This window comes from Neoarius graeffei, chromosome 19 (assembly GCF_027579695.1).
Source record: "Neoarius graeffei isolate fNeoGra1 chromosome 19, fNeoGra1.pri, whole genome shotgun sequence".
NCBI lineage: Eukaryota > Metazoa > Chordata > Actinopteri > Siluriformes > Ariidae > Neoarius > Neoarius graeffei.
Window position 1 is genome coordinate 27,154,372 of NC_083587.1, and position 20,899 is coordinate 27,175,270.

The window sequence follows — 20,899 nt, forward strand, 5'->3', positions numbered from 1 at the left end:
CAGCCAGTTGCACAGGGAGGTGTTGAGTCCCAGCTGGTCCAGTTTATGAATGAGCTGCTGAGGAATGATTGTGTTGAATGCTGAGCTAAAGTCTATGAACAGCATTCTGACATACGAGTCTTTTGTCTCCAGGTGGGTGAGGGCTGAGTGGAGGGCAGTGGAGATGGCGTCATCAGTCGAACAGTTGGACTGATATGCAAACTGAAAAGGGTCCAGGGTGGGGGGGAGGGCAGACTTGATATGCCGCATGACTAGCCGCTCGAAGCACTTCATGAGGATGGGAGTGAGTGCGACAGGGCGGTAGTCATTGAAGCAGGAGGGAGATGGCTTCTTCGGGACCGGGATGATGGTGGTGGCTTTGAGGCACGTAGGGACAACAGCCTGGCTCAATGAGATGTTGAAGATGTCTGCAAAGTCATCTGTGAGCTCCTCGGCACAGTCTCTCAGGACACGACCAGGAATGTTATCAGGACCCGGGGCTTTTCATGCATTTGTCATCCTGAGAGCTCTCTTCACACTTTCAGGGGACAGCGTCAACACCTGGTCGCTGGGAGGTGGTGGGGTCTTCTGTGCCGTGGTGCTGTTGTCTGCCTCGAAGCGAGTGAAAAAGTCGTTCAACTGATTCAGCAGAGACATGGAGTTGGCACAGGTCTGCGGCGAGGGCTTGTAGTCTGTGATGGTCAGAATCCCCTGCCACAGGTTCCTGGTGTCTCTGTTGTCATTGAAATAGTCAGCAATGTACCTGGAATACTGTCTCTTGGCCACCCTGATGCCTCGTGACAGGTTGGCCCTAGCTGTCCTCAGGCCCACCTCGTCCCCAGCTCTGAAGGCAGCGTTCCGAGCCCACAGGACCCTGTGAACTTCCCCTGTTAGCCATGGCTTCTGATTGGCTCGAATGGAGATGATTCTGGTGACCGTAACGTTGTCCATGCACTTCCTCATGTAGGCAGTGACGGTCTCCGTGTACTCCTGTAGATCTGTGATGTTGTTGTAGGTGGCCGCCTGTCTGAACATGCTCCAGTTAGTGGTGGAGAAACAGTCCTGGAGTGCCTCTGAGGACCCCTCTGGCCACATACGTATCTGCTTTGTAGCTGGTTTGGTGACTTTAACCAGCGGCCTGTATGCTAGCATTAGCATAACAGTGGAGTGATCTGAGGCCCCAAGGTGGGGGAGGGATAGGGCTTTGTAGGCGTCTTTATGCATGGTGTAAACATTGTCCAGAGTATTGTTTCCACATGTGGGAAAGTTGATATGTCCATAGAGTTTTGGAAACATGCTCTTGGGGTTTGCATGGTTGAAATCCCCAGCCAGGATGAGGAAAGCATCTGGGTGGGCTGTCTGCTGCTCACTGATGTGCTGATAGAGTTCATTCAGTGCTTCACTCCTGTTGTTATTGGAGCCGGGAGGGATGTATATTGCTACCAGCAATATGGCTGTGAATTCCCTCGGCAGGTAGAATGGCCAGCACTTAATAATTATAAACTCCACCAGTGGTGAGCAGTGTTTGTAGACCACAACAGCATCGCAGCACCAGGCATCACTGATGTAAATACAGAGTCCACCGCCGTGAGTCTTCCCCCCCTCGACTAGCGCTCTGTCTGACCAGTAGCATGTTAGCCGGGCTAGCTGAATGGCACAGTCCGGGATGCTGTTGTTAAGCCATGTTTCCACAAACATGAGGACACAACACTCACTCACAGACTTAAAAGATGAGCATAGCAGGCGGACATAATCCAGCTTGTTGTCCAGCGAGCGTATATTGGCCAGAGTGATGGTAGGGATAGCCAGCCGGTGAGGGCTAGCCACTAGCCTCTCCCAGATACCTCTGCGCTTGCCCCTCTTCTGCTTCTGCATGTTCCGCCTGTGGTGCTTCCACTGTGGGCTGGATGCAGGAGTGGGGGTCAGTGGTTGAGTAGGCCTCTGGAGCAAACCGTAGTTGCATAGCACTTCCACATCCGCTGGATTTATATCCGTGAATATAGTTCTGTGGATGTCGAGCAGAAACTCATGGGAGTATGTGCGCCTTAAGACTGATGGATGTGACAAAGACGAACAAATACACACTGTTTTAAAACACAAAAAACACGAAAACACCGTTCTGTCGGGACAGAGAGGAGCCGCTGCATGTGTACGTGCTGCCATCTTGGAACACATTAAAATGGAAGCGGACGAATTGGTTCCTAAAAGAACTAGTAAGGGGTCAGTCATCCGGCATTTTTTTGGATATCGCAAGGAGGACGTGGAACAGCAAATGGCAATTTGTAAAGTGTGCAAAAAAAAAAAACCAGTATCAAAATACTCGGGTCTTGAAATAAATGCACATTAGTCATGAACAATGGTAACTACTCTCTTTTGTGTTATTTTTGACAGAAGTAAAATTCATACATGAACAAATTTTGGCGAGTTGATTTTCTGTTTGGCTAGTTACTTTGGAAGATAACTAGTCTGGCTGGCTGGTGAAAAAATATGAATTTCGAGTCCTGGATGGGATAAGCTTCTTATGCTGGAATGTAGTGTTTTTCTTTCTCCAAATATAATGCTTCTCATTTAAACCAAAAAGGTCTATTTTGGTTTCATCCATCCACAAAACATTTTTCCAATAGCCTTCTGGCTTGTCCACGTGATCTTTAGCAAACTGCAGACAAGCAGTAATGTTGTTTTTGGAGAGCAATGGCTTTCTCCTTGCAACCCTGCCATGCACACCATTGTTGTTCAGTGTTCTCCTGATGGTGGACTCATGAACATTAACAGTAGCCAATGTAAGAGAGGCCTTCAGTTGCTTAGAAGTCACCCTGGGGTCCTTTGTGACCTTGCCGACTATTACACGCCTTGCTCTTGGAGTGATCTTTGTTGGTCAACTACTCCTGGGGAGGGTAACAATGGTCTTGAATTTCCTCCATTTGTACACAATCTGTCTGTGGATTGATGGAGTCCAAACTCTTTAGAGATGGTTTTGTAACCTTTTCCAGCCAACAACACTTTTTCTGAGGTTCTCAGAAATCTCCTTTGTTCGTGTCATGATACACTTCCACAAACATGTGTTGTGAAGATCAGATTTTGATAGATCCCTGTTCTTTAAATAAAACTGGGTGTCCACTCACACCTGATTGTCATCCCATTGATTGAAAACACCTGACTCTAATTTCACCTTCAAATTAACTGCTAATCCTAGAGGTTCACATACTTTTGCCACTCTCAGATATGTAATATTGGATCATTTTCCTCAATAAATAAATGACCAAGTATAATATTTTTGTCTCATTTGTTTAACTGGGTTCTCTTTATCTACTTTTAGGACTTGTGTGAAAATCTGATGCTGTTTTAGGTCATATTTATGCAGAAATATAGAAAATTCTAAAGGGGTCGCAAACTTTCAAGCACCACTCTACAATAAGCTGGTTGCATAAGTGTGCACACCCTTAAACTAATACTTTGTTGAAGCACTTTTTGATTTAATTACAGCATTCAGTCTTTTTGGGTAGGAGTCTATCAGCCTGCCACATCTAGACTTGGCAATATTTGCCCACTCTTCCTTGCAAAAGCACTCCAAATCTGTCAGATTGCACAGACATCACTTGTGCACAGCCCTCTTCAGGTCACCCCACAGATTTTCAACTGGATTTAGGTCTGGGCTCTGGCTGAGCCATTCCAAAACTTTAATTTTCTTCTGGTGAAGCCATTCTTTTGTTGATTTCGATGTATGCTTGGGGTCATTGTCATGCTGAAAGATGAAATTCCTCTTCATCTTCAGTTTTCTAGCAGACACCTGAAAGTTGTGGGCCAAAATTGACTGGTATTTAGAGCTGTTCATAATTCTCTCCACCTCAAATAAAGCCCCTGTTCCAGCTGAAGAAAAACAACCCCATAACATGATGCTGCCACCATCATGCTTCACCGTGGGTATGGTGTTCTTTTGGTGATGTGTAGTGTTATTTTTGCACCAAACATACCTTTTGGAATTGTGGCCAAAAAGTTCAACCTTGGTTTCATCAGACCGTAACACATTTTCCCACATGCTTTTGGGTGTCAGTAAACCCACTGAAGCTCAAAAGACTACAAATATGGACTCCCCGAACTACAATTCCCATAACACACAATGCCCTCTATCTCCCACCTACTGAATCACAGCTGACTGTCATTTCCTCAATCACCTGTCCCTCCATATAAGCTCTCCTCTCAAACACACCTTTGCAAAGTATTGTTCTGCTCTCAGTACATACCGAGCCTTGTATCTTTCTGACTGCCAATTCTGACCCTCGCTACTTTCTTCTCGTTTCTTGCTCTTTGTCTTTCCTACACTATGTTGTTTGTCGATCCCTCGCTAGTTTACTGATCCTGATTCCCGCTTCTTGATTTGACTTTGATGACTTTCTGCATTCTGTCTTCCTCCGCGCATACATCCGTAAGTACCTACATCCTCACAGGATACTTTGTCAACATGGATGTAGTGGAGAATTCCAAATAGACTACTTTAAACATGCAGGGGCGTTTGCTAGGGGAACGTCAGCAGATGCTCGCCAATCTCAACACCCGGATGGCTCAGCTTGCAATGGTGATGTCACAGGCCCTCCTAGCACACCCCGAGTCTCCTCCCAATCCGGCATTGCAACTCCCCACTCCGGAGAAGTTCGCTGGAGATGTCAGCGCATTTAAAAGTTTTCTGTTACAATGTTCTTTATATTTCGCCACTATGCCCAGCCTATCTGACGAGCACAAGATCACTAAATTCTTGTCTTTTCTCACTGGCAAAGCACTCTGCTGGGCAACTGCAATCTGAAACAAAGGTGGTGAGCAAACTAAAAATTATGAATGGTTCCTCTCGCTATTCAAGAGGGTTTTTGATCACAAACCTGAGGGGATAGAGGTGGGAGAGAGCCTACTCACCAGTTCCCAGGGTGACCGCAGTGTAGCCCAATATGCCCTGGACTTCAGGACACTAGCTGCCGCCAGTGGATGGAACGACCCTGCCCTGAAGGCAGTCTTTTGCCAGGGTCTCCATCCTGAGATCATCAGCAAACTGGCTTGTAGAGATGAGAACCTTTCTCTCAACTCCCTCATTGATCTAGCCATATGCCTTGACCAGTTGCTTAAGCGCCATCCCTCCATCCAAGATTGTGCCAGGACTGCTCTACCATTGGAGGACAATGCACCGATGGAGGTATCCCGCACTAGACTGACCCATGCCAAGTGAGCTAGATGACACAAGGAGGGGTTGTGTTTCTACTGTGGGAGCTTTGAACATAACATCCGGAACTGTCTGATCTGACCAGCCTGTGAGAACCCCAGCGAACAACCCGTGTCCTCCACAAATCCGGTGAGAAAGCTCTCCTCCAAGACTTTCCAGTTGCCAGTGATACTGAAAGTTGCATCCTCTACTCATACCCTATCTGGTTTCATAGATTCAGGGGCAGAGGGGAACTTTATGAATCAAGCCAATCGTGCAAGAGCTCAACTTTCCTGTCACCCTGCTGCACAGTCCACTCAGCATCCAGACCATTGATGGAGCACCAATAGGTGACAGGCTGGTCACTTCACGCACCCAACCTGTGCAGATCCAGGTTGGAGTATTACACAAGGAGCTCATATCTCTCTACGTTACATCAACTGTGAATCATGACATTATCCTCGGGTATCTCTGGCTGCAACTCCACAATTCTTTCATCTCCTGGCAACACAAAGAAATTCTCCAATAGTCACCTACCTGCTTCCAGAGCTGTCCTTCTTGTACTCAGGTCCAAGTAGCCTCCACCTCTGTGGAGAGCCCTCAACCCGACTCCATTGACAATGTGCCTGACTGCTATCGGGATCTCTCTGAGGTCTTCAGCAAGGGGAATGCCTGTGGGCTACTTCTGCACAGACCTTATGACTGCTCCATAGACTTACTACCAGGTATGTCTCTGCCTCGTGGTTGCATTTATCCCCTGTCCCAGAAGAAACACACTGCTGTGGAGTATTATATACAGGAGGCTCTCAAACAGGGATATGTTTGCCCATCCAAATCTCCCACATCAGCTGGTTTCTTTTTTGTGGAGAAACATGGGGGCAGGTTACAGCCCTGCATAGATGACAGCGGTCTAAACCAGGTCATAGTCAAGTATCCGTATCCTCTTCCCTTGGTTCCAGCAATACTAGAACAACTACCAATCGCCAAAATATTCACTAAACTCGACCTACACAGAGCATACAACTTGATCTGGCTCAAGAAGGGTGACGAGTGGAAAACTGCCTTTAGCACCACCGCTGGACACTTTGAATACTGGGTCATGCCTTATGGACTTTCTTCGGCTCCCAGCATGTTCCAGTGTTTCATCAATAACGTGCTCCGGGACATGCTGGGTAGATATGTCATTGCATATATAGACGACATCCTCATCTACTCACCTGATTTCCTGCTTCACCAGGAACATGTCAGACCAGTCCTCAGGTGACTACTGGAGAACAACCTCTACATGAAGGCTGAGAAGTGCGAGTTCCACCAAAGCAGGCTGTCCTTCCTGGGCTATGTCATCAGCGCCAGTGGAGTCAGTATGGACTCGTCCAAGGTCTCAGCCGTAACATCCTGGCCAACACCTCACTCTATCAAGGATCTTCAGTGGTTCCTAGGCTTTGCAAACTTTTACCGTCGCTTCATCCATAACTTCAGCACTCTGACAGTCCCGCTAACCTTGCTACTAAAGAAAGGTCCCAAGAGTCTACGTTGGAATCCAGCAGCCAAGGAAGCCTTCAATCGACTCAAGCAGGCCTTCACGACAGCCCCTATATTCCAGCATCTGGATCCTGCAAAACCATTCATTGTAGAGGTAGATGTGTCCAACACTGGAGTAGGGGCCATCTTGTCCCAATGTTTTGGGGAGAAGCAGAAGCTACATCCTGTAGCCTTCTTTTCCAAGAAACTAACCTCAGCAGAGAGAAATTGTGATATAGGAAATGGAGAGCTGCTTGCGATCAAAGTGTCTCTTGAAGAGTGGTGGCACTGGTTAGAGGGAGCAACACACCCTTTCACCATCCTTACTGATCATAAGAATCTTGAGTACCAAAGAAAAGCCAAGAGATTGAACCCTCATCAGGCCAGGTGAGCACTATTCTTCACGTGCTTTGACTTCACCATCTCGTTCCGTCCAGGGTCCAAAAATGTCAAGGTGGACGCCTTATCCAGTGCTTTTGGGCCATCCCACCACAAAACAGGTTCCCATCCCATTGTCCCACCACAATGTTTAGTGCAGTCCATCACCTGGGAACTGGACAAGGAAATCAATGCATCACAACGCCAAACCCTGCCAGTCAACCTCCCACCTGGCCTTCTCTATGTGCCAAAGCATCTCCGCAGTAAACTCATCACCTGGGCACATGCATCTCCCACCACAGGACATCTGAACAGCCAACAAACTCACCAGATGCTAAGGAACAGGTACTGGTGGGAAAACATGTTATCAGAAATCAACCAGTTTGTCGCATCCTGCTCTGAGTGTACTCAAGCATAGGTCCTGAGCCCCCCCGTGGGCAAACTATGCCCACTACCCATTCCCCAAAGACCATGGTCTCACCTGGCGATTGACTTTATCACCAACCTACCTCCTTCTCAAGAGAACACCACGATAATGGTAACCATAGACAGATTTTCAAAAGCCCTGAAACTCATCCCACTGCCTGGCATCCCCACACCCTCTCAAACCACAGAACTCTTGTTCCAGCAGGTCTTCCAGTACTATGGCATCCCAGAAGACATATTTAGCAACCAGGAACCTCAATTCATTTCCAAGTTTTGGACAAGCTTCATGGAGAGGTTGGGGGTATCCGCAAGCCTCACTTCCAGCTATCATCTGCAATCCAATGGTCAAGTAGAGAAAGCGAACCAGGAAATCGGCTGCTTCCTCAGAATCTATCGAATGCATAACCAGGGGGACTGGGCACACTTCCTGCCCTGGGTCAAGTATGCACAAAACTTGCTGAAGCAGTCTGTCACCCAACTAACCCCATTTCAGTGCATACTCTGCTACCAACTGCCCTTGTTCCCCTGGGATGACACACCGAACCAGGTACAAGCTGTCAATGAATGGTTCAAGCATAGTCAGACCATCTGGGAGGAGGTTCACCAACATCTGGAGTCAGTCTGCTCCAAGTGCAAGACGTATGCAGACAAGCACAGAGGAGAGACTCCCAACTTCCACCCAGGTGATAGTGTGGGTGGCCACCAAGAACCTAAGGGAGACCAACACCTGTAGGAAGCTCCAACCTCGATACATTGGCCCATTCAGAATCCTGTGCCATCTCAACAAAGCAGCTTACTGTCTCGAACTCCCTCCTCACAGCCGTATATCACCCACAATCCACGTCTCACACCTCAAACCCACCATCCCAGGGCCCCTTGCCAGCAATACACCAACCCAAGAACACCCCTCACTCAACCTTGAAGAAGACCCCATCTACCAGGTCCACAAGATCCTAGATTCAAGATGTAGAGGAGGCAAAATAGAGTACCTGGTAGACTGGGAGGGGTACAGACCAGAAGAACAAAGCTGGGTGAAAGTCAAAGAGATCCTTGACCCCCTTCTAAAGCAAGAGTTCCATGCCCAGTTTTCTAGCAAAGCAGCACCCAGAGGTAGGGGTCGCCCCAGAAAGGTTGTAGCTCCTGGAGGTAGATCCTCATGAGGGGGCCCTGTCAGTAAACCCACTGAAGCTCAACGGACTACAAACATGGACTCCCTGAAAAACAATTCCCATAACACACAGCACCCTCTGTCTCCCACCTACTGAATCACAGCTGACTGTCATTTCCTCGATCACCTGTCCCTCCATACAAGCTGTCCTCTCAAACACCTTTTGTGAAGTATTGTTCTGCTCTCAGTACATACTAAGCCTTGTATCGTTCTGACTGCCAATTCTGATTCTGACCCTTGCTACTTTCTTCTTGTTTCTTGCTCTTTTGTCTTTCCTACACTACGTTGTTTGCCAATCGCCTGATCCTCATTAGTTTACTGATTCTGATTCTCACTTCTCCATTTGGCTTTGATGACTTTCTGCATTCTGTCTTCCTCTGTGCATACATCCATAAGTGCCTGCATCCTCACATTGGGAGAGTTGATGTATTTTTTTTTTTTTTGTGCAAAACTTAGCCGGGCCTGGATGTTTTTCTTTGACCCTACCTCACAGTCCAGACATATTGGAGAATACAGGAGATTGTTGTCACATGTATAACACAACCAGTACTTGCCAAAAATTCCTGCAACTCCTTCAGTGTTGCTGTAGGCCTCTTGGCAGCCTCCCTGACCAGTTTTCATCTTGTCTTTTCATCAATTTTGAAGGGATGTCCAGTTCTTGGTAATGTCACTGTTGTCCCATATTTTCTCCACTTCTTGATGACTTGATGATCACTGTGCTCCATGGTATATCTAATGCCGTGGAATTTTTTTTTTTTTTGTACCCTTCTCCTGACTGATACCGTTCAACAATGAGATCCCTTTGATGCTTTGTAAGCTCTCTGTGAACCCTGGCTTTTGGTAGAGGATGTAACTGAGTAAATGTCTAAACTTTATTGAGGTTAATCAGAGTCATTTTAATCGATGGCAGGTGTGTACCCAAAAAGACTGAATGCTGTAATTAAATTAAAAGGTGCTTTGACTAAGTATTAGTTTAAGGGTGTGTACACTTTTATGCAACCAGCTTATTGTACTTTTTTTTTTAATGTTTTCCCCCCTAACAGATTTGTTTTTCAATTGAATTGTACAGGTTATAGGTCACATTAAAGGTGGGAAAAGTTTTGAAATTATTTATCATGGTCTAATTATTTTACATCAGAAAAACCTATCATTTTAACGGGGTGTGTATACTTTTTATATCTACTGTATGTATCTGCATTATTTTATGCATTGTGCTGCTTTCAAGGGATTGGCTGATTAGATAACTGCATAAAACAACAGGTGGATGGGTGTTCCTAATAAAGTGGCCTGCGAGTGTCAGCTCTCAATTAACACTGCTGAGTTTGCAGCTGAATTAGAGATTTGCCTTAGGACTGGTACAGAGTAAACACAGCCATACTGGAACATGACATACTCGTTAGGAATTAGTGTAATCTCGTATGGCAAGTCAACTCTCTCTCTCTCTCTCTCTCTCTCTCCATCTGTTTGTCTCTCGCTCCCACCCTCTTATAAGACATTTAAAGCATGTCCTACATCTACAGTGAATTGATGTTGTGAAAGCTGTAGAGGCGTTCCAATGAGGGCGCCATTAAAGGTGCTGAAAATATTTCCTCTTGAGGTTTTCATACTGCCTTAACATAAGCCAACTTCCTGCACTGATTTTTATCAACTCAGAAATTGTGTATTGTCATGTATTTTTTTTCTCTTTTTCCACCAAATATGTTGCTACCTTGTATTAGTCTTCTAACTGAATATTATAAACAAACGAACAAAACCTGTCAGAAAATCTGTCCATTTAGCATAACTAGCTGGCTAGAATTAACACTTGAACATTTATGTTAAACATATGACTTTTCAAAGAAGCCCTAGCAGATTAGTTGATAATAGTTGTAGCTAGCTGACTAGCATTAGAAATGACTGTTATAAACATGATTTTTTTTCGTGGTCCAAATCCTGTGCTCTGATTGGCTGGCGAGCGGGTCTGTATCCTACAGTACGGACGCCGGTTATGGACCTCTGGCAACTCGCTCATTCACAACAACAAGTATAGTAGCATTTTTTGTCAACATTTATCTTTTTTTAATAAGACTTAAGATTTTTATCAAAAATCTTATAAATTTTTGCCAGCATTTCTCAGGAGAATAGCATTAATTTTACAGCATGGATAGTGATAACGACAGTCTTCACAGCGAAAGCGAGTTTTACTACCCTGAGGAAGAAGAAATAAAAGAAAACATTGCAGGAGAAAGCTAAAACCTGTAATTTGCTAACACCGAGCAAAAACATGGCTGAATCCTGCATGACTCCTATTTTTATAAATAGGGGACTACATAAGCAGCAAAATGTAGTTTTTTTTTTTCCTGCTATTGAAGTGCACTTGTATACTGAGGAGGAAGCCATTTGCATTACAGCCATGAATGAGGAGTCAAAATAGCATTAATTTTACAGCATGGATAGCGATAATGACAGTGTTCACAGCGAAAGCGAGTTTTACTACCATGAGGAAGACAAAATAAAAAATGTTTCAGGAGAAAGCTAAAAACCTCTAACTTGCTAACGCCAAGTAAAAACATGGCTGAATCCTGAATGACTCCTATTTGTATAAATAGGGGACTACATAGGCGGCAAAATGTAGTTTTTGTTTTTTTTTTCTTGCCATGGAAGTGCACTTGTATACCGAGGAGGAAGCAATTTGTATTACAGCCGTGAATGAGGATTCAAAATGGCGGCTCACCTCGGTTTTCCCTTTCGGGCGCTCTCGTTTTCTGTTAGAATTTGGTAAAGAAAAAAATATATTATTTACCAGCTTAAGGTCGGTCCGTATGGTGAAATACCGTGACCTCGGCCTTGAATATTGACCTCGGCCCAGAGGGCCTCATGCAGTACTTTCAAGACCTCGGTCACGGTATTTCATGATACGGACCTTCCAGCTGGTAAATAACATACATGTATGACTTTAAAACGCTTTCAGAAATCCTTTCAGATTAGCAAATAATGGCTAGCTTTAGCCAGGAAGATTATGAACATATGACATAAAATCCTTTCAAAAAAACTGTCCAGTTAGCTTATCTTATCTAGCAGTAAAGATCCTAAATATTTATTTATCTAAATATACCTTTAAGTGTGTGTGTGTGTGTGTGTGTGTGTGTGTGTGTGTGTGTGTGCGTGTCCAAGACTTAAACCTGAAAAAAGTATTGTAGCCTACTGGCTAATATCTAACTTTGAAAGTTAGCCATGTCCACATTAGCCAGGATTTAGCCATTTAAGGTATTTAGCTGTTTTTCTGGAGTAGCAGTGAACTGTGGCTTTTTCTATCTATCTATCTATCTATCTATCTATCTATCTATCTATCTATCTATCTATCTATCTATCATAGTATTTTCTCATTCAAATTTTCCTGCAAAGTCACTGAAATATGACAGTCTTTGGTGAAGCAGGAATGTTTCAGTATAGCGTAAAGGTGAAGCTAAGGCTCATCTGTTGTTTTGGAGTGTGTGTGACTGTAACTTCTACGTTGTTCTGTGTGTGTGTGTTTTGTTTGTTTGTTTTTTAGAGAAGTGTGATGATGCGCTGGCTACACCCCTTTCCCATAGTGCCTTCAGCAGCTCGTCTGTGTTCACCATTGGCTACGCTCCTGAATACGCCAAACTGAACAGGAGAGGAGGTGAGGCACCTAAAACACACACACCAAAAATTACACTGAAAATGTGTGCGGTATTTCATTGGCTTGTGTATTACCTTATTCTTAACCATGACCACAACCTCAGCAACCAAAAGGAAAGCTGGGGAGAAAAAATGTCAAATGTCCCTCCAAGTTCAAAACTAACACAGTCATGATGGGGACATTTGGTGTCCATATTGACAAACCACACAGCACACTGTCTAACATGTGAACGAAAAGTTGCAATTGTGATTCTTTGGGTTCAGAGAACATGGAAAGTCCTGAAAACTTAACAGACTATTGCTGTCTGAGTAGAATTTAATTCATTTTTCATAACAAATTAATTCTAAAAACAGTGTTGGTATCTCTAACAGAGGTGAATGTAATGCACATTCTCATATTTAACCCCATCTTGGAGCAGGTCAGTGGACTTTACGCAAATAATCAATGACATTGCCTGAGACATGGCCTGAGGCTCTGCCTCCATCAGCAGGATCTCAGAGACACAATGCACACTATCACATTGCTATAGACACACTTCTGAGCCAAGAGAAGAGTGTCTTCATCAGGCTTTCACTCTTCCGTGGAGTCTAAATGTTGCAATATGACATGATTCCTTTCCTCACTGTGACATCTTTCCTCCTGCACTCATAATGATGCCAGAGGACACCCCTCCACACACTTTTTTTTTTTATCCCACCATCTTCTCAGACTTTGGCTTCTGATTACTGTAGTGAAAATAGTCTTGATGGTAGCCTCCTAGTAGCTGTTTCACACTCTCAGTCACACATTATTATCTGTGCTCTGGGTATTTACTATAATGGCACCCTGGCAGATGACATCATCATCATTAGCAGCAATAAGGAAAGCAGGAGCATAAAAGTCCATCGTGGCTAACGAAGGGATCCAGACGCCTGTTAGCCAGCTACAGGTTTCTGCCCTCACCAGTGAACAGTAATGAGGAGAGATAGATGTTTTCATGCAAATGGGTGGGCATAAAACAAACAAAGAAATATAAAAACGAGAGAAAATAATATGAAGTCGACACACAAAGTAGTTCAAAACAGGTGTAATAAATAAAATGTTATTTAATTAGTTTACTTTAAATTACTTTAAGTAATATTTAAAGTTGAAAAATTAGATTAAAGGGGGAAAGAGATAGAAATACAGTGCAAGAAGAGTGCAGTACTGTTCCTTGAACAAAAATCCCATGCTTAACTGTAAGCCTGTTGGCAGAAGAACATTTTTTCATATAATTATTTATTACTGCTCAGCTCTAAATTGAAATCTCTGCACCTCGCTATTTGTTCTGTTTGCTGTTATGGTGCTTGCATGGGACCAGAATGACCAAGGCTTTTGACAACTCTTGCAGGGGCAGAAAATATAATGTGATTTTTTTTTTTTTCCACTCTGTGGAAAAAGTACGTTGGTATTTTTTTTGTGCTCATTGAATACTTTTGAAGTTTGGAAAAAAAATATTAAATGAACAAAAGATCATGGGATGCTAATGTGTCTCAGTCTACCCCAAAGTGTTTAGATGTCTTCAGAATTAATTGAAAATTAAAAGTCTAAAAACAAGCAAACATATTAAGGAAGATATGAAAAAAAAAATAGGTACCCTATGGGTACATGTGGCTACTGCTTATAAATAAAATAGTTTCCTGATACCATGTCCATACAGTTAATATAGCGTATATATTTACTCTATGAGGTAGTAGCCACAAAAATGAGGCATAATCCAAAAATGAACAATTTAAAAATCACAGAAGTAAAATCTGCTAAATGTCTGTACTTTACATTATTCTAATCTTACCTCTTACATTTTTCGAAACTGAAACCTCTGAACCAAGATTGACAAACACGCACTGTTGCCATGACCCAAACTCTTTTATTTCCTGGAAATGGCCCGGCGCTAGAGCTCAGTAGAATGCACTTTCCATCAGTAATAAGCATAAACATGTCTGAAAGTGATTTCTTTAGTCCATTTATTTTGAATGGTGAACAGAATTGTATACACTCACCGGCCATTTTAATTGGAACACGTGTATGCGCATGCACAGTGCATGATCGTTACACTCTTACATTCTTACAGCACAATGACGTAGTGGCTAGCACCTCTATATGAGGCAGTAGCCACAACAAAAATGATTTTGATCTTTTTGGTGACCTTGATCGTATGACCCTCAAAATGATGGAGGTTCTATTTGAGACCAATGCCTCTCTATCCTGAAAGTTTCATGAATATCGATCCAGCCGTTTTCTCGTAATATTGTTAACAAAGAAACCCAACCAGAAACAATACCTTGCCCGGCTTACTCCGTAGCAGGCGAGGTAATAACTGACATTAACTGCACTGCATCTCTATTGAGAGAGTGTTCTCTTCCTGTTTCTGAACATTTGTTTTGTTCAAGCAAAAGCTATTTATAACATTTTTGCTTTGCAATAGCATATTCCTTTGTATCATAGGAATGTACATGCATGGAGTATTCGGATTATGTCCAGTAAGTGTCAATGGTTCTGTTGCACTACAACTGCATTGTCATTGACGTCACTGCCAGCAACATGATGACTGGTTACAACAAATTAATCTAATGTGTAATCCAATGTGTTCCAATTTCCACTGGAGCCATAGCAAGAGATAATTATTAATGTTACTAGGTCAACAGGGAATAGATTAACATTTTGACTTTACCGTTTTGCTCAATGGCATCTTTACAGCGTAATAGTGATAAATAAACAGTTTTCAGTGTGAGTGTGAATGGGGTATAAGGGTGTTTTTTCCCCGAACACTATCACAATGCCCCGAGGAAACACCATAAATCCCTGCCACAGTACACAGCTTTCTCCAGCAGATACCATGTGAGCCTTGCTGGCAAGATTTCTTGTTTAAAAAAAAAAAGTATGCCTTCTGTCACTTCTTCTTTTTTGGTTATCAAATGTCATATAGGAACCATTTTTCCAACTCTCAGGTTCATTGCTTCATATTTATCATATTCAGCTATGGTCACTCTACAGCTTGCGATGCTTTGCGATGAGTTATTGATGAAAATGAGGCGTTTGGTGGTGATGCTTCCCCGAACTTCAGAAAATATTCCCAAACCCATCTGTGAGTATTCTCCACTTAGTTTGCCAATGAAAACGTTGCCACCAAATTTTATTATTATTAATAATAATAATAATAATAATAATAATAATAAAGTTGCATTTATATAGCACCTTTCTCATGCCCAAGGTTGTTTTACAATTAAAAAAAAAAAGTCCACCAAAAGAAGGTCAGGCTGTCATTCCAAATGATGTAGCTGCCACAGTCCCACCAAAAGGCACACAAAGATAAATTCCACACTGCCTGCACAGCTGCTGCGACGCCGCTGGGCAACATTGCTCAGAGCACCATGCCAAGCACAAAAGCATTGCTGCACAGACCGCTGGACAACCATGACGTTAAAAGAGCAATGAGCCCACTGCAGTCCATAGCGAGGAGCACGGGCATCACCAACGGCGAACCAAGTCCTGGAGAGACTTGATGCCCAAAACTGGGTCCAGAGCTACACCACAACTGGCGGACAAAACACTCAAACAAAAAACAAACATCAAACTACACAAACACAAAAAAGAAAATGAAAGGGAAAATGAAATAAAATAAAAAAGCTCTGGTGAGAAGTGGCAGCCAGAATGCACGCAGCGTACTCTCAACCGGAAATGGAAATGTTGGGAATATTTTTAATGCATGCATTGAAATTTTTCACAACATTTTTGGCCACTCACGAAGAGGGGAGACACCAAAAAACAACTCGCAAAACTCTGAGAACATTCACCATGCATTGCACAATTGGTGGTGATGCTACCAATTTTTCATTGCCAAGTATTCACAAACCCATCGCGAACTGTAGTGTGACCAGGGCCTTAGCAAGCATGAAAAAAGTTTTTGTGGAGTGTTATTGTGTTATGACTTCATATGTCACTTCCTAATCTGGTATGACACCAAAAAACAACTTTCCAGACTTGTCCATCACCCCTGACTATTTAAAACCTTGCAATTTTTAGATGGCACATTTGCAAGATGAAGATGGGGAAAAGTGAAAGATGAAATCTTAAGTGTCAGAGAATCACTTATCAGCTTTGAAACTTTTAGCTCAAGGCACTGAACAGATGGTTAACACCAACTCACTTTAGAAGTTGAGTTGAAATGAGAATGAGAAGAATACATTGTGCCTAAATATCCAGATGTATTTTCTCTTTACAAACATGACTTCCTAAGATCATTAATCATCTTCATTGGCTTACACTGAGAATTTCACATTATTTGTTTTTTAACTTGACTGATATATTACTTATTAAAAATAAGCACAACTGTCAAGCCTGGATACTCAGACTGTCTGCATCTGAACGTTCAAAGAAATTATTATTATTTTTGTTTGACTCTTTGTCTTTTGATGGGGAAAAAAAGAATCTTGAGAAAAATCCATTGCATTTGCAGATAATTCACCAAAGACTTATGAAAGTGTTGTGACATTGGAAACATTTTACATCTACTAACAATCCTCAAAATTCATAATCGAGAGCATACAATTACAACACACTACAATTACGCTAAATCACACAGGCTTCGGTGTGGCTTGCTCTTTCCGGGCGTGTAGGTGCTGGAGGCTGGTCTCCTCTCGACACTGATCATTACCCGTGGCTGCAGGTGGACCTGGGCAGCAGGAAGCAAGTGACTGCCATTGCCACTCAGGGTCGATACAGCAGCTCAGACTGGACCACACATTACCGGCTGCTCTACAGCGACACGGGAAGGAACTGGAAACCCTACCATCAGGATGGAAACATCTGGGTAATTGCTGCACTCCATTTTAGAGAGCATTAGTGTTTTATATAGTATATATTTAAGAATCATCGATAGACAATTATATATGATAAACAGATGGGTCCAAGGATCTGGCTTCACTTCAAAAAACTGTTCATAATTCATAAGTTTTTTTATTTTTTAGATATTCTTATAATATATTAAGATTCTTATATTATATTAAGATTCCTGTTTATATGATCTTAAGGACTATGTGCAGGTTTGTCCAACATCCCAATTTGATGCCGTTCATCCCAAAAATGACAAACCATCATAATTCATTTTGAGTTTCATTTTGCTGCTGTGATGAACAGTGCCTATGAATTACACGCCGTCAAAGACAACGCATGTTGTAATTCCACAATGTCAGTGCCGCTATGGTGGATGATAAATGGAGCTCTCTTTGGATCTCTTAGCTTTGGATTTGTGCTTGGATGTGACATCAGGTGCCAATGTTGAGGATTTATGTCGTTCAAGTTCCATCACTTACTTGCTGTCCCGAATCTGATATCACTAAGTCCACACTGATCAATTTTGTGCTTTCTATCCTTTTGTGATTTCATCCTGTTATAGTGTGTGTGTGTGTGTGTGTGTGTATGTATGTGTATGTATGTGTGTCTATCTATCTATCTATCTATCTATCTATCTATCTATCTATCTATCTATCTATCTATCTTACAACCACGATTCCAAAAAAGTTGGGACAAAGTACAAATTGTAAATAAAAACGGAATGCGGAAGTTTCAAAATTCCATATTTTATTCAGAATAGAACATAGATGACATATCAAATGTTTAAACTGAGAAAATGTATCATTTAAAGAGAAAAATTAGGTGATTTTAAATTTCATGACAACAACACATCTCAAAAAAGTTGGGACAAGGCCATGTTTACCACTGTGAGACATCCCCTTTTCTCTTTACAACAGTCTGTAAACGTCTGGGGACTGAGGAGACAAGTTGCTCAAGTTTAGGGATAGGAATGTTAACCCATTCTTGTCTAATGTAGGATTCTAGTTGCTCAACTGTCTTAGGTCTTTTTTTGTCATATCTTCCGTTTTATGATGCGCCAAATCTTTTCTATGGGTGAAAGAACTGGACTGTAGGCTGGCCAGTTCAGTACCCGGACCCTTCTTCTACGCAGCCATGATGCTGTAATTGATGCAGTATGTGGTTTGGCATTGTCATGTTGGAAAATGCAAGGTCTTCTCTGAAAGAGACGTCGTCTGGATGGGAGCATATGTTGCTCTAGAACCTGGATATACCTTTCAGCATTGATGGTGTCTTTCCAGATGTGTAAGCTGCCCATGCCACACGCACTAATGCAACCCCATACCATCAGAGATGCAGGCTTCTGAACTGAGCGCTGATGATAACTTGGGTCGTCCTTCTCCTATTTAGTCCGAATGACACAGCGTCCCTGATTTCCATCAAGAACTTCAAATTTTGATTCGTCTGACCACAGAACAGTTTTCCACTTTGCCACAGTCCATTTTAAATGAGCCTTGGCCCAGAGAAGACATCTGCGCTTCTGGATCATGTTTAGATACGGCTTCTTCTTTGAACTATAGTTTTAGCTGGCAACGGCGGATGGCACAGTGAACTGTGTTCACAGATAATGTTCTCTGGAAATATTCCTGAGCCCATTTTGGAATTTCCAATACAGAAGCATGCCTGTATATGATGCAGTGCCGTCTAAGGGCCCGAAGATCACGGGCACCCAGTATGGTTTTCCGGTCTTGACCCTTACGCACAGAGATTCTTCCAGATTCTCTGAATCTTTTGATGATGATATGCACTGCAGATGATGATATGTTCAAACTCTTTGCAATTTTACACTGTCGAACTCCTTTCTGATATTGCTCCACTATTTGTTGGTGCAGAATTAGGGGGATTGGTGATTCTCTTCCCATCTTTACTTCTGAGAGCCGCTGCCACTCCAAGATGCTCTTTTTATACCCAGTCATGTCAATGACCTATTGCCAATTGACCTAATGAGTTGCAATTTGGTCCTCCAGCTGTTCCTTTTTTGTAACTTTAACTTTTCCAGCCTCTTATTGCCCCTGTCCCAACTTTTTTGAGATGTGTTGCTGTCATGAAATTTCAAATGAGCCAATATTTGGCATGAAATTTCAAAATGTCTCACTTTCGACATTTGATATGTTGTCTATGTTCTATTGTGAATACAATATCAGTTTTTGAGATTTGTACATTATTGCATTCCGTTTTTATTTACAATTTGTACTTTGTCACAACTTTTTTTGGAATCGGGGTTTTGTGTGTGTGTGTGTGTGTGTGTGTGTATTGATGTAAAAATGAGGACTTTATTATTATAGTACAATTACTATAACTTTTTTTTTCTTTTCAATTTAAAGTAATTTATTTTTGTACACACCCAGAGGAAAGGAAATTTTAAAATGAGATCTCTTCTCTTTCTCAATTGTTTCTCCTATACAATAATGAGATCATAGTGATATTAAAATGAGATTATTGCTTTTGTCTCCTGCTTCTCAGGTTTGTCTCTGGAGCAAAATAGTTAAGTTATCACATTGTAGACTCCCTTTAATCTACAAATGAGTTCTCAACAATGTTTTAAATAATACTCAGTGTTGACCAATTTATACATCTCATACTTTACTCAGGCTGATCCACCAGAGAGCTCTCTCTGTAAACTCACACAATTCTCATTTCAGATCATCGGCGTCGCCAGGGGTATTTTACTGGGGCACGTGCCCCAGTATAGATCTGTAGTGCCCCAGTAAAAAAAATCCAGTGACGAAACGCTCTGAATTTTAAACTTGGGAATAGCTGCAATTTAATTAATTCATAACGTGGGGTAGGCTAACCGATGCGCGAAGAAGACCATCTACAATGCTTTTACATTGGTAGTTTTGGCTGGCCTCGCGCACACTAAGCAATGTGAAAAAAGTGTGCGCGTGACATGAGTAACATCTTGGTTGCTATGGGGACCGCAGACTCCAGCAGCCCTCAGATGCAATGAAATTCAGAGCAGGGGAAACCATCTCTCCGTGTTTTTCAACTGTTTACAGGTTAGTAGACAGTAATTCCACTGTCATTTTTGTAACACACACACACACACACACACACACACACACACACACACACACACACACAGTGGTGCTTTTAGAGGCTTTTGGATTGTGTTTAGAGATGTTCAATGCTGAAAATGCGTGTGCTTACAAAGATATGTTTGGTGATTTAAAAGGTATCAAGTGTGAATACTGTTGGCCATTAAGTACTCTTGGTTGAGTTTAAAAACTCGGCGGTGTTGTATTGTATGTTAATATGTTCTTTTACAATATTACCAACAGTATAAGTATTACATTGCTATTATCACAAATGTTGCAAATATTCATACTGTTATTATTAAATGATTGACCTGGATTCAGTGTCCTCGTAATCATTTTGAGTTTTACAGCTCTAGTGACTAGTTTTAAGCAGGCCGTTTCTAAATATAAATATCAATATATAAATATATATTACATAAAATATAATATATATTACATAAAATGTAATATATATTATATAAAAAATATAAATATAAATATAGTGCAAAATTTTTTGCTCGCGCGCTTCGCGCGCTCGCATACATTTCCTGTGCCCCTTTTGTGCCCCAGTATGGTCTTGGGTCTAGTGACGCCCCTGTTTCAGATCTATTTGGTGAGTCTCAGATTAGGCTCCGTCAGTTTTGTAAAAGAGGTCTCTACACAATCTTGAACCATTCTCATTCTAGTCATCA

General features: G+C 42.3%; 1 protein-coding gene across 1 annotated transcript in view; it reads left to right on the forward strand.

Annotated features, from left to right (window-relative positions):
* Positions 1-8,130: 8,130 nt before the first annotated feature.
* The window catches only part of LOC132867592 (contactin-associated protein-like 2), a 274,602-nt gene continuing 261,833 nt past the window's right edge, over positions 8,131-20,899 (forward strand). The window contains exons 1-3 of the mRNA XM_060900577.1: positions 8,131-8,599; positions 12,190-12,300; positions 16,935-17,128. Of these exons, the coding sequence (XP_060756560.1) occupies positions 8,131-8,599; positions 12,190-12,300; positions 16,935-17,128 (774 nt within the window). The remainder of the gene's footprint in view (positions 8,600-12,189; positions 12,301-16,934; positions 17,129-20,899) is intronic.